Here is a 15,008-nt window from a genome sequence, read left to right on the forward strand (position 1 = left end):
TGATGCGGGGGACTCACTGAAGGTCTAGCCCGACTCCTGGCGCTGTGTCAGCAGCCTGTGTTACAACTGGCCCTGCACAAGCGCAACAGATTTGTGTGCATGGGCAAGAGCCAAAATAATGGAAATTCTTAAGCTATACCGCACATCAGCTCACTGGAGAAGTCAAGGTCAAATAAGCCAGTCTTTGCTGTCACCTCTGGGAGGAGAGCTGCTGTTCAAAGAGCTCGCATTATCCGCTGGCTAAGCCCAGACTGCCCTCAGCATGGTTCCTGCAATTAAATACCAGCTGCTTACAGGGCACCAGGCTGCATTTTGTTCCCACTGACAGGGAGGGAAACATGAATAAGTGCCTCACCACTAGTTTCCAAGCTGTTTGGGGGGACGATGTTGTTATTTCTGACTCTGGGCTCTTCATGGCAGAAGCTGCTCCATGTCTGTGTCTTGTACAGCAGGAGCACGATGCTGGTGCTCAAGCAGAAGTCTGGAGTAATTTGCCCTTAGCACAGTAACATGTACTCTTACAGCACAGTAAAATAACAATAATTCATGCCAGACTAAAAGGCTTATCACTCCTCTGTTTAAATTATACAGAAGTCAACTCTTGGAGGTCCCTCTGAGCACAGCTCACAGCAACACACATGGTTAACTCAAGCAGGATTTGCTGTCTATTACCAATAAAAAGACCATCAAAGTCTCTGCTGCAACATTTCCTGCCAACTACCGAAAGATGACCCACAACAAAGTGACTACAACCAAGTCCCATCTGTGCGAGCTCTAGATCTTTTCAATAAATTCATGCATCTCCTCCGGATCCCAGGAGTTTGTTAGGGTTGTGGAAGCAGCACTGCCTCACCTATGTGATTAAACAAGAATATCTACATGCATCAGCCCCCAGGCAAAAAAATCCTGGGTGCTACCATACAGCCTGAGTAATGTTTTACTGCCCTTTTAATGTTGAAAATAAAAGTAAAACTAACAACCACAGATCTGTGGTGTGATATACTGTGGAGTAAAGACAATATAAAACAAGTTCTCAGTGTCACATGAATGCAACTAAAAAATCCATAGCAGTCAGGTATCAGCCCAAATACTACTACAAGCTTTGTAGCAAGGATGCTTTATCAAACCATCAGAGCTGACAATACATTAGGTAACAGCTTCTACCTTTCCTAACAATGCAATCTGATCAATACTCCAAGAGTTTCTGATAGTGCCAGATGACAGATGACAATTAACTCTATTCTAACATCAAAGAAAATTCACATACAAGGCCTTGGTATTGAGGTTAAAAGTATGCACAGGCAATAATGGAGAAGATAGCTTTTAAAATTGTTTTTAAGTAACTCCTTGACATCTCATATGATAACAGAAAACAAAGACATGGGGCTTAAAGAGAAAAGCAAACAGTCCAGGTCTCTCTTTCAACAGTCAAATTGCCTCTTACCCAAGATTCACCCAGGCGTCTCCCCCTACTAAAGCTGCCTACATGTACAGAGGTGCATTTCCCTGCATCCATCCCAGTCTGCATGGTGTAAAACCACCTGGACCCAGCCCTCGTTATTAATATGCAGAGCCCACAAGGACATGATCCAAAAGTAAGGAGGCTCTGTATCACATCCCCTTGCAGCTGGTACTGCAGGCGAGTTACGAGCCATAACAACCTTGGCTATGCCCTGTGCCAGCATTTATTTCCTTTCTGTTGTCTACAAACAAACATCTCGGCTCCTTTTTAGCTGCTTTCAGTATCTTTTAACTGCTTGCTTACCAGAAAGAGACAAAAGTGATTTCCTGCGTACGGGGACACTGAACTACAAGATGACCCTCACGTTCAGGTGGGTCAAGCCTTGTGCTCTGAGTAAAATCCCAGAGGGTTACAAATGTGGACTGGTCACTTAGGGATAATGGAAATGCTTTTAGCCAATGCACTTTTTAAAAAAAGTGAGTGGCACAGTATACTACCATAGGAATGGACAGAATACTGACCCTGCCACATGACACACCAATCTCACTTCCACCTTATTCTCAGTGAAAAGACTATAAACTGCAGAAATGAGTCAGAAGGCCAACTCAGCACTTTCGAATCAGCTCTTCACTTGGGCTGCCAGCCATACAACGTAACACTGTTGATCCAGATCTTGTATACGCTACCTCCTCATGCAACATACGACCGCAAAGCAAGCCAGTGACTAGTAAACTAACATCTGCTGGATCTCACTATGTAGTCCACAGCCTTCCTTGGCAGATCAGTATTGCTGCTTTTTTGGCAAGAGGTTTCACATGTTTTCAGCCATGAACATTAAGGAAATCAGAATAAGGTCGTGAGCTTGAGTCACAGTCAGTACTGGTGTGCCAGCAGTCTTGCCGGGGATGGCGAGCCTTCGCATTTAGAGGCTGCTCATTTTAACGATGTGGGAAATTCTTAGGCATCCAGAGGAAACGAGATCCATAGCAGAACAGCAGTACTGGACACTAGGTTAACAGTGTTGTCTTGCACAGCTATGTGGGTGACTATGTTCCTATTGCCAAATAACTGCTCTGGCAACGCTTGGTTTTGGACAGAAAAGCAGCCCTTTCTCCGAGCTCTTGGAGAGTACCTAATTCTTTTCTGCAGTGGGAAAACATTCATAAAATGGGGCCGGGAGGGAAGGAATGGACAAAAAAAGGGAGTATAAACCAGGAATATCTGCAAGACAGAGTGCCTCAAAGATTTGCACTCAGCTAAACAGAGAAGTAAAATAGTCTCACTATAGTAATGAAGATGCTGCATAATGCCAGCTCCCCCGGGCCTGGATTGTTCCTGGCTCCAAGAGTCACTCCCTGCCCGCCAAAGGACTGACACATCCCTTCCCTGCCTTTGACACTGACTAACTGATTTTGGCACTCAGCCTCATGTAAGCAAGGGCATTACCTTGGGGTCACCATTACTTAATGGTCATCAGAAGCATGACAACTGCAAGGAAAGGGAAAGGTAAAAGTAAAACCGAAACACAAGAACTTGCTTACTGTGTTTGTTTTTCTTCTCTGGCAGAGGTGGTGGCTTCTCTGGGTCACTGTTAGAATCTGGAGCAGCAAAGTCAGCAATGAATTCAACCGGTGCTGAAGAGTTTCCTTGCTGGAAAGGCAAAACAGCAGCAAACGGCGTGAAGGGTACTGATGGGACAGACGTTGCATTCTGCATGTCATCCTCCGAGATGTTATCGTATTGGGATGGGTGCCTCTCATAGGACGCCCTGCAGCCTGAGTTATCTGAAGTCTGAGAGGCTGCACTCCTCCTCTTCTTTTCTGGTAAAGCTGGAGGAGTCTCTGTTGGCTGCGCTGCTCCCGAGAGGCTGCAGAATTCCAGTGGAGGAGAGCTGCCCTGCGGGAGCTGGAAAGCATGTCCATGGAAAGGGGAGCCAGACTCACCCAAGGACTCTGGCAACGGGCTGAGTATACCTGGCACCTGCTGAGGTATCTGATCAGCGTTGGAGAGGTCCTGCTGCAGGAATTCATAGTCCGGATCATAGTGATCTGATTGATCTGGTTAAACAGAGAGGACAGGAGAATGACGCATTAGTTTCTCTCCTTTACTGTTCAGCCCTCTTCAATCTGCCCCTCCCATTCCATCCATTAATTAATCAGTTCATTTAATCAGAGTGGTACTTCCTTGCAGCAGGGACCATTCTGCTACACCTTCTGTAACGTCCAGCCTTAATAAAACTCTCATCATTATTTCTTTACACTAGCAAACAAATAACAAAAATTCAATAGGTAGATCATTGCAGAGATTACTTCTGTTTCATATTTATATTTTTATTTTCTTTCCTAGTACGTGGAAACATCATCGCTTTAGTCTACCAGGACTGTCATTTCTGCAGACAAGGCCGAAATCAACAAAACATTCCACTTGAGAGCTGAACTGAGTTTGAACACAATCATCTATAGCTAGGGTAACACATTCCCCTGGGCTTTTTCCTATCCAACAGACTATAATTCTGCACAGAACCGCCTCCAGCAACTACAAGATGACAGTTGCAAGCGCAGTCCATTTACTTCTGCATCACAGCTATGACAGCTCCCAAACGAGAGTGAAGGGGGCTCCTCCAGCGGCCCTGGAGAACCCCCTGCTTACCTAACGTTTCACAGCTTGTGTTGCGGGAGCACTGACCGCTGTCGTGGTCCAGAGAAGAGAGTTGCTCGTCAGACTTGCTGAGTTTGCCGATGCTACTGCATGGCGAGAGGCGAGGAGATTCCCCCCCATAGGAATGGCTTCCACCCGATAATCTTCTCTGGGCATAGCAGTCAACATCAAAATCCTTAAACAAAAAAAATCAAATCACCATCATTCTTGGCAGCTCACTAGCAAGCAAGATGCAGCTCGAGGAGCAAACACCTCACAGCTGTGTTAAGCAAGCCAGGAGGGGAGAGGATCAGTGCTGCTAGCCCTCTCTAGTTAGACAAGCTCATCAGAACCACAGAAAACCTCTAATTTGGTAAACAGCCCATGCCAGGGAGCTCTGTGTGTTCTTGCTTCCAGGCAGGGCGTGCTGTGACCCACACTGGACTTCACAGACACTGAGAACATGACCGAGTTCCTCACCGCTACACACGTCTGATGCTGCTTGTCAAGACACTGATACTAGGTAACCAGACTGCAAGATTTCTCACTAAATAACTGGGGCTTTAGCAAATATTTGGTTAGCTTAAGTGCATGCAAAGGGAAAACAAGCTATAGTGAGATACAACTTTCTGTGCCTACGACTACATTTCTATTTCGGAAGTTACCTCAAACTTATCAACCTGCGAGTGAATCCCTGTATTCCCACTCCTGCAAAACAACCTAAGTGTGATTGTACTAGTAACTGAAAAACTGCCACAGCTTTATCTGGGTCAGCCAAACGACTGCAGAGGGTCCCTAAGCCAGAGCTGAGCCTTTGGGGATGAGGACAAGATTTGATTTTGGTGCAATTTAATATGATTCAGGTCCTCACTGCTGAGTTAGTAAGTTCCTGAATGTGTAAAGCAAACTCAGCCACTTACAACCTCATAAACCCCAGACTAGCACAACCGATGGAATATGATTAACACACACAGTCTCAAGTTTTCCATTTTTCTACCAGAAAATTTACAAATTTCCCCAAAGCACCAGCACTGGTCAGAGCAGTTGCTCAAACTACTACTTGGGTTAAAAGATGTTTTAAATTGTGACTCGATGAAGACAGACTTCTGATCTCAAAATGCTCCGTGCTCCCTTGGCCTGTAAGTAAACCTTAGTGAGCTCTAGGTAAGCTCAGCCAGCCGCTCTGTACCCTGATCTATTCAACATGGCAACACTCAACCGCTACACCGTCACACTCTGCTACAGCTCAAGCCAACAAAGTTTGTAGCAATTTGTTAATTAAATCCAACAGCACTGTAAGAAAAATTAAGCTGTTCACATTATTTATTATACTGATGTTCCTGCCACTAAAACTCCCGCTCCGCAGCTCTCCCGTACAGGGCTGTTGGGGACAAGCAGAGGCGTGCAGGGAACTGCACGGCTGCAGGTCACGGCATTTCTCCAAGCTTTTGCTACAGTTCACAGCACGTTTCCTTTGGCTTTCACAAAGGGGTTACGCCATTACCTGTCTGTTGATGCCAACAGGTAAACTGGACCCACTGGTGGCTCGACTCATGGGGGCCACAACTGCCACTCTGGTTGGGGAAGGTGCTGACTGCCTTTTTTTAGGAGGCAATGCTGGTGGAGGGCTGCAAGACACAACAGGCATTGATGCTTCCATTACTTTTCCAGCAAAAAGACTTTTAGAGGTTTACGAGCTTGTTTTCCAGAAAGCCTTTGACTTGCCAGGCTCAAAGCTCACAGGTTCTTGTCCAAAGCTGGCCAGGACCTATTCAGCAAAGTGTATCCACTAACAAATACCAATTTAAGAATACTCTCACAGGTAAGGTCCTCTTCAGCGATTTATTTTTTAAGGTTGGAAAAGAGTTGGTATTTCTCAAACAAAAACAATTGCCATTTTAAAAATTATTTTTAATGGAGCTAATTAGCATGGTAATTATTTCTTAATAAAAGTGGTGAAAATCCAAAGTAAATGTTTTGGTTGACCCAAAAATTGTTTCCATTTGCAGAAGTCCCTCCTCCTCAAACCTTCCAGGTTTGAAAAATGTTCAAAGTTTCAAAAATTTACAGGACAGGAAAATTCTTTTTCTGCCTTTTTGTTCCCTGAAGTTCACCCAGGAGAGTAAGACAGTCAGTGTTGCTCTCACCATGTATACTGTGAGGGCCCATGTTTTGGCATGAATCTGTTTCAGATACACACATTAGCAGTAACTAGTGAGATTTTAGCCACTGTGCTTTTAGTTTTTGCTTCTAATGACACATAGTTCTGGTAATCGTCAAGCCTGTGAGGTTCCCAAGAGCACACATATTCTGTTCCTGGAACATACCAGAAAATTTTTATATAACCCATGAGAATTCATAAAATACATAGAAACGTGATTCTTTTTGCCAGCCACAGCCCTTGATGCTGCATTTTCAAATTAGCACGGCATGTATTTTTCACACCCTCCATTAGCACCAGTCCTAGAGAAGAAAAACACCATACACACAGACCAAAAACCTGCAAATTGGAGGTTTTCTCTTCCTTCTCAAAATAGAACACAGAAACTTTCATGTGGTTACTCGTAGAACAGGGTAAGAACAACCAAGTAAAAGATTTTTTTCACGCGCTATTGGCTCCTTTCACTCTTAAGCTGATAAGCAATGCAGAACAACCTGGATGTGCAGGACGGATTGATAACTGCCAGCTGAGGTTAACAGAGCATTTCCCATTGGATACAACAGCACAAGACACTGTTGTACAGTGTGGTATTCACATAGTTTGAAGTAGGGTTCTTATGCATTTATGTGATGCCTCTCATGCATGGATCTCAGGGCATGGCACTATACTCACATAAAAAGAAGGAAAGGACAACACAGATAAGGAAGGGTATTGCTCAAAACAAGACAGAGAGAACACAAAGTCATGAACAGAGTCCAGGAGCAGGGAAGAATTACTCTAGAGGACTGGAAATTCAGAGGCATCACTAACCGTCCTCATGATCTCTCCTGTGCACATTTTGCACGATTGTTTAAAAAACAAGAAGCAGGTAAGAGCCACTGGTATTCTTCAGACAGCTGGTTGGCCAGTATTACCTGTTTTCTGCCACACGAATGCTAGGCAGAGGGGGTTTGGGAGGGGCAACTTCTTCATCCATGGAGTCAGTCAGTAGCTCGTTGGATTGAGTCATATTAGTTGTTTTGTTGAGGATCTCCATTTCTCGGTCTGTAAGGGGAAGTTCTGATGGGCTGCAACAAGCAAAATACAGATTGTAGATCATAAAACACAGTTGGAATGCAGCATGCTGACAGACAAATACATATTTTAAATCATATGCAATATGAGAGATACCTACAGCAGAAGGCAGAATTTGCATCTGCAGGTGGAATTCCATGTATATGCAGAATACAATGTGCACATGTCACAGCCAAGCGATGTTTCATTGCCAGATTTTGGTATCTTTCCTATCATAGCATGTTCTCTTTAAGTGGTCCCACTGTAATGGATGAGGCTACATAAAGAACACTACGCTACCCCCTGTGAAGAATAACTGAATGCTTTAATTCAACTATCAGTAGCCAGAAATTATCCCTTCTATATTAGTCCTGCACACAGAAGAAATCCTTGTCAGTGACCCACCTGTCAGATTTACATGCTGGTAAACTGGGTTTAACCGGGCTTGTGGGAGAGGGATGCTCCTGCTTTTCAATTGTGAGTCTGACCAGCTCCTGATGGATGGAGAGGGGAGAAGAAAAAGAGAATAATCATTATTTGCTGAATGCTGCACTCAAACATCCTAGGACAGAAAGGGATGCTACTGCAGTAAACTCTTGGTTACCCACGTTATAGATTAACAATAGCATGGACACAGAGAAAGCTGAGCTGGGTGTAAGTCTGGTGCAGAGCTGTACAAATGATGCAGCACTGCTTCTAAGGAGCAGCCTGCACCCAGCAGTAGTTTAGCCATATTCGAGTTAAGTTCATAAACCCTGGCACTATGGGGATTCTGCACAAACCCACGTACGTGTCTTTTTGCTGTGCTTCCTCTTTCCTCTGCCGTCACAAATGTGTTCCAGTCCCCACAACACCCTAGATAGCGGCAAATTGACTTTACATACATAAATATAAGTACAGAAGTGTCTTACACAGTGGAGTACTTCACCTAGCCAGTAAAAAAATTAAATAATTGCTTTATATTTTATAAACAAGTGTGTATTTGTTTCAAAAAGCAAGTTTTCTGTAAGATGCCCAACAGCAAATTAAATAGTGAACACTTTTTAATAAAGGCCTGCTTCCCCCGAAGCCATCTTTTAACATGTTGGCAATGGAAGCCTTAATCATTCAAGGAACTACTGTAGTGTATCTGTTATAGGCAGATAAGGCTCTGGATAAAGAGATAAGGGCATGATAATCCTGAACTACAAGTCTGCCAGCAGTCAAACAACAATCATTCACGCCAGGAAAATGGAGAGAACATTTTATGGATGTCTGAGGCCTACAGATCTACTGCTCACAGATACAAACACACGTCCTCTTACAGGCAGGCTGGAAAACTGGTAGTGCTTCCTGACAGTATTGGCTTCCCAGCATATTATGCAAAGGAAACTATATGGGATCAATTTTTAAATTTTTTTTTAAAGCAGCCTGAAGTACAGTGTCATCATTCCAGTATCATCTTCATGCCCATGTCTGTTGAGCTCAGAAACAACTGTCATTGCTCTCTCAATGCAATAACTGCAACTGGAATGTCATCATCATCATCCTTCTGAGGAAGGGAAATATTCTAGTTCTTGCATTTTTATATAAGGCTCTATTTAAAGCTGAACTTCCATGGGTCAACACACACACAACAAGAGGAATAAAGTACTGCACTGGATGTGCAAAGGATGCCAAATGCAGTCCAAGTGTCCACCACAGCTGATTTTGGTTTCGATGTTCTACTTACATTCTTGGTGTGAGCTTGTGCTCGAAAATAATGTACACTGCGTCAACCAAAAACACAACAAAACACTCAGCTTTCCAGAAGCTGTCCTGGAAAATCCCACATGTAGGGAAGGAAGAGAGAGCACAAGCAGAGCACACACAGATGTCCATGCGAGCTAGTGCTATGAAGATGTTCCTGGCTGGGACAGACAGACAAGAGCCCTGGCAAGGAACAGTGTGTTCTGAGAAGTGCCCTGATGAGAAAAAGCACAGCACCAAGTTGCCCAGAGCCAACCAGCCTTGCCAGCTCCCACCTCCAAGGAGGGCCATGTCCCCCAGCCGGGAAATACTCTGCAACAAGGAGCAACAGACCGACAGGGCTTTTGACAATCTATCAGCTCCACTGTGGTAATGTACGTTACACAGTATATAGAAAAGTAAAATAATTAAGTCCCTTCAATCACAGAAGAACTATGGTGGTAACACGGACACTGAACTGACCTCAGACTTCTCTGCTGAGTGTCCCCAGTAATGCAACAGAAACTATTTTTTAAAAATGTACTTTCCTCTGTTTCATCTTCTCTTTCAGGATGAACAATCTTTAATTAAAAACTTGCTATTCCTTTTAGACTTTAGAAATTCCCCTATAAAGTCTACAGAACATCACTAGGAAAGACAACCATAGGACCTGGGAGCCTACAAACCCCAAACAAGGCTTTTCTGTAAATCGGACGATTTGGAAATTACACAGTGACACCACTGAGTCTTCTGGCTGCAGCTGGCACCACGCTCCAAGTCACGGTCAGGAGTGAGTGATGACACAACGGATTGCCACCTTCCTGCCCTCTGGACAAACTTCCACCACTGAAGAGGTTTCTGGAGACTCTCACACTTTAACGGACTCAGCGTCAGACCCTGCGGGGCTATCGGGTAACTCGCCAGCAAGAACAGTGACTCCACACAATGCGTAAGAGCCCAATAAGGGAAATAAAAATGTATGGGCATTCAAACCAAAAGCCAAAATACTCCTTAAACATCCCCCTGACAGAAAGGGCTACGGCAGGGAAAATGTAACGTCTCCTTTTCCCCACCTTTCTTCACCATGTTTAACACCTTAAACCAAGCCAAGGCCAGTGCTGCAGGCTGCAGTGGTGGCAGTTGTGCCGCAGCAGCGCTGACGAGCCCCTGACGCTCGGGGCTGAAGTGCTCAGTTTTCCTGTTTTGCCAGTCGTAATGGACACCCGCTTGTCCACCATATGGGAGTGTAGGTTATAACAGGGGAGAAAAACAATCAAATTTGGCTCAAAAGTATCTTTAGAATGATTCAAACCATTGTGGCTGTGAAAAAAAAACCAAAACACCTCCGACCAGAGGCACCAAGACATCGTATCATTGCCAATACTTGAGAGGATCACTTTTTCCTCTAAACTTAGACAAATATCACCAGATTCCCTGGACCCTGACTTTTTCTACTCTCTACTAGCCCCAAAATGAGAACTAGCATTTGAAAATCAAGCCAAGATCTTTAGTGTACACACAGAGGTAATCAGCACGCAACCGAGCCAGATGCACATTATGCTATTCCTTATCAGCAAGTAAAGAGATTCCTGCAGCAGTAATTAGAGATAATTAAAGCCTCTCTACAAACTAATGCTACTTCAGCAAGCTGGAAATTCCAAAATGAGATGGATTTTTAAGAAGTTATGTAATCAAAACAAGGATTTTTTTTTCTTTTTATACACGCCTAGCAAGGCACTAAAACCTGAGATCAAAATAGCAAGTAACACAAGTGAACAAGCGACTCCTTTATGCTCAATTCTGAAAATAAAGGGGGAAGTAAGCACTGAAACGTGGAAGTGGACCTTGTGTGATCTGCCAGAAAACCAAAAAAGGCTCTCCACAGCAGAGAAGCGTCCAACTTCTCAGTTCTGCTTCCAGATCTGAAAGCTGGCTTGGCCCTTCTAAAATAAACCTTGTTCCTCGCTACGCAGCAGGAGATGAGTGCATGCTGCTTCCAAATGCTGACCTGTTGATGGGCAGACACATTCGCATCTACCCACACTGCCACACATCTGCTCTAACCATGCTCCAAGCTGACCAGACATAAGCCAGCTCCAACTGGAAGGCCAAAATAACTTTTAGTCTAACAACAAAGTAGAGACTGATATAGCCATGCTGCTCAGTGGGGCTTAATAGCTCAGGCTTAGCACTGCATGGACATGCCTGCATCGCTTCCAGCCTAGGCTGGCTCGCAGCGCAGGCAGAGCAGGCATCCGAGACCTTCCACCCATCCGCACAGGCACGCTACTTTGGCTGGAAGGCAACAGGTACCGGGGGTTTAAATATGGTTTGAAGTGAAAGGACAGTGGGTGTCCAAGTCTCTTGCAATGAGACTACACAACTCTATCCTGGATCTGGTGATAACACGGCTCTCCACGGGACTGTGCAGATTCATTAAGTGATAACAGAGTGAATTGTCTCGCTATTTGCTGGGGTATTACAGTTCAGATGCCACAGCGCAGATTTTCACGTACTGCAAATTGCTGGTGAATTCCAACACTAACAGCAGCTGAGACTTTAGGCTAAACTCTTTTTCTCTATCCTGCTGTGCAAATTTAAGACCAGCTTTACTTTTCAAATCTGGAGCTTAAAGTTAAAGGGCATATTGTGCAAAATAATCCCGGAAAAATCTGTCTTCTTTAGGTGAAGGGAATGTTTTGTTTCAAAGATTTTTTTTTTTTAAAAGGCTCGACAAGTAATAGTAGATTTTAGTATCTATGTTTGAGTAACATTAAAGAGATATTCAGAGCATGCAAACACCACACCAAGACTCCTGATAGCCAAAGCTTGGGAGATCCACTTCATTTTTGCATTCAGCTCCAGTTAATAAAAACTAAGCTGAGTTTGAGTACAGTGAAAGATGCCTGTTCCTGATACACTAATCCAGGTTAAACACCTGCTGCAGTTCTTAAAATACTACCCCAACTTTCCTTCTGTACTTGATCTAAACATTCCCCTCTAGATTCAGCCCTGCTGTTGAAAGAGGCTTAACTTTCTCTACAGTTTTCAAAATAAAATTCCCAGGAGATATGACGGTCTCTCCACTGGTGCCCTGAGCCCAGGTCCAGCAAACTTTTAACTGCAGTGCTAGGACAGCTGAATGAACAGCCTCCGCGGCCATCAGCCCAGAGATGAGCCTGGGAAACAGAAATAATGGGTACCAAAAAGCTTACCGGGAGGTAGAAGGAAAGCCAACAGCTTTCCCTGGGTGGGGCAGGGAGGGAACGCTATAAGCAGGTCTCACAAAGGATACAAAAGTTTCTGTTAAACGTTTCCATTAGTTATGTAAGATTAATCTCCAGAAAACTGAGCTTAACTCATCACCTGTTCCACACCCTAATCCAACGGCTGAAAGCGGCAATGTATCACTGACAAATCCCTTGAAATTTATGTTAAAAGATGGAGCTGGAGTCTTTGATTCTCTGTGGGCATTGACAGGAAGCATTTCCATTATGTTTTGCCTAGACAGAAAATATGCAAACTCTGTCTTCTAATCTATATGGGACAGCGGGAGACTGGGAATGACTTGCTGAAAATTTAATACAATGCTCAATAAAGATTTCTTGCTTCTTCCAATTCATCCAAATGCCAGAGTGGGCATTTCAGAAGCGCACACTAATAGCCAAACCGTTTGTGCTAGTCTTTAACCAGCGCTCCAAGCAGGATCATTTCACTTATGGAGCAGATGACTTAAGAGGTAGTTTACTGAAGGCAAGAACAGGATCTTTATATTTTACCTGCACTTAAAAACCTCTTTCAACTGGATCTCTTCCAAAACACATTATTATATACTTTATATAGTATAATTCACAATATTTCTCATGTACCTTGACTCCATCCAGAACAGCTTTTATGACACCCTTCACTGTTGTCACCATCTCCTTGTCTTCTGAATTCACACCTTCCAGCATCACTTGATCAGACCAGCGAATTAGATTGGCCAAACTCTGGTACACACGGCTATAGCAGGATGAGATGGCAGAACTGGACGGCAGGGGAAGAAATAGTTGAGAAAAAAAGAACAAAATGAAATTATGGAGATACTATCAAATGCCAGGAGAGTGCTTGATTTAAAGTCCATTTCACACTGTTAAAAATGTGATTGTTCCCCTTTTCTCTCTGACATTCAGAATTTGTGTTTAGCCGGTGACAAAGCGGGGGTTTGTCCTCTGCTGCAGTTGCTCTCCTGTTCTCCAGCACCAAATGGGACAACAGTACAATCAACAGTTCATTCTCAGTTAACAGAATGAATTATCTGGGCTGCAGGTTAACACAGCCATGCTAAAAAGAATGTGCGTTCCATTTTAATTTACAGCTCCATCCTATGCCTTAACTTCAAAGGTAAATATTTAAGCCCTGTATTTAAGTCTAAGTTATGTTATTTCAGTATTATCCATGATTTCCTTCTTCCTTATTAACTCTCCCCAAAAACGTCTTGGATAATTGAGAGCTGACTGTATTCATTCCTTTACAAATCATTTCCTCACTGTTTATAATGCCTGAAAACATGTAATTAAAACCTGCTTCTTTACAGAAATTGAACTGAATGAATTTCAGGTTTGGAAAAGGAAGGGTGTTGCTTTGTTTTGTCTTTAATGAGAAACAGAATTGAAGCTATTGTTCTGAAGGCGAAAAAAAAAAGAATTTTGGAAGGATGACAACTCTAAATAAAAGTTAACTGTAACAACAGTGCTCACAGGCATTTTCCTGGCCATTCTGAAAACACTTACTTCATTACTAAACAAGGTGTGTTAACAGTACTGCTGATGGCAACGCTTCAACAATTCTTTGTAAAGTTAAATCAATTTCAAACTGCATCAAAACCATGAACAGATAAGAGAAGGTGTAATCTCGCAATCATTACTGATACGAGTGTTCCAAATCTTCCCATTTCTCTTTGGTATCCATTTTACACTGGCTTAACTCCAGTAATTTCATTATCCGTGAGAAGAGAATCAAGCCCACAAGCTTCAATGGGATTATTTAGGTGAATGAGGTTTGCAGGACTGGGGAAAGAACTATTGTCAAGTTACAACCAGGGGGATACAAACAACGGCAAATACTTTTTTGTTTGGTTGGTTTTTTTGTTTTTTTTGAAAGCATGCTGCTTGCCATTTGTTCTAATTTCAAATGAAATTAGCTTGGTAGGAGATATTTCCTAAATAGGGCCCTCCCTCATCTCTTTCTAAGGCTTTGATTTCTTTGCCATTAATCTTCAGTCTGCTTCCTTCTAAGGAGGCGGTAATTGAAAGCCCATTTTGTGCTAGATTTAATTACTTTTTTCCTTGATGCAAATGCTTCCCCTAAAGCAAAGTCCAACAATAATTGTAGGGCTTTCTTCCACACTGACACAAGTCTTGCTCACTTTTCTTGAGGGGGATTTGCTGTCACAATCACCACTTTGTGTCCTGCCACTACTCAAAAGAAATATCGTGCATAGGTAGGCATGAAAGGACATGGCTTTTTGAGAACGCCAGATCCCTTTTTTTTCTGTGAGGCTAAACAAGGCAGAACATACATATGGGATCAGTGCTGTAATACATACTGTTTCCAGAAATAGAGACTTATCACTATGTAGAGGATTCCATTGACTACTGACTACGAAAATTCTGCTTCTATGGGGAAATACGGATATCCAACTGTCAAGGTTGCGTTAGTTCACTACTAAGAGAGAGGGTATAAGGAACTTGAAGAATAGAACTGTCTGAAATACTGCTGTTGCTGAAGACCACTTAGTTGATATTTATTTCCAAATATATTCTTGGAAGGAAAGATCACTCAGTGAACACCCAGTGAATACACAAATCAAAGCAAGTAACTATAAAGATGACATGTTCTATCCTAAAAATATTTGCTGACATTTTACATGTTCTGCTGGTGTAAGGGGAAAGTTCATTCTTTCTTTTATTAAGTGAAAGCAGGTGCCTGTCAGGAATTTAATGGCTG

General features: G+C 43.2%; 1 protein-coding gene across 1 annotated transcript in view; it reads right to left on the reverse strand.

The window, feature by feature from the left end:
- Window positions 1–15,008, reverse strand: part of RAPGEF1 (Rap guanine nucleotide exchange factor 1) — a 90,709-nt gene that overhangs the window by 35,098 nt on the left and 40,603 nt on the right. The window contains exons 4-9 of the mRNA XM_050907807.1: window positions 12,890–13,046; window positions 7,719–7,807; window positions 7,175–7,327; window positions 5,604–5,727; window positions 4,112–4,295; window positions 3,004–3,510 (exon numbers count right to left, since the gene is read on the reverse strand). Of these exons, the coding sequence (XP_050763764.1) occupies window positions 3,004–3,510; window positions 4,112–4,295; window positions 5,604–5,727; window positions 7,175–7,327; window positions 7,719–7,807; window positions 12,890–13,046 (1,214 nt within the window). The remainder of the gene's footprint in view (window positions 1–3,003; window positions 3,511–4,111; window positions 4,296–5,603; window positions 5,728–7,174; window positions 7,328–7,718; window positions 7,808–12,889; window positions 13,047–15,008) is intronic.

Source organism: Gymnogyps californianus, chromosome 18 (assembly GCF_018139145.2).
Source record: "Gymnogyps californianus isolate 813 chromosome 18, ASM1813914v2, whole genome shotgun sequence".
Classification (NCBI taxonomy): domain Eukaryota; kingdom Metazoa; phylum Chordata; class Aves; order Accipitriformes; family Cathartidae; genus Gymnogyps; species Gymnogyps californianus.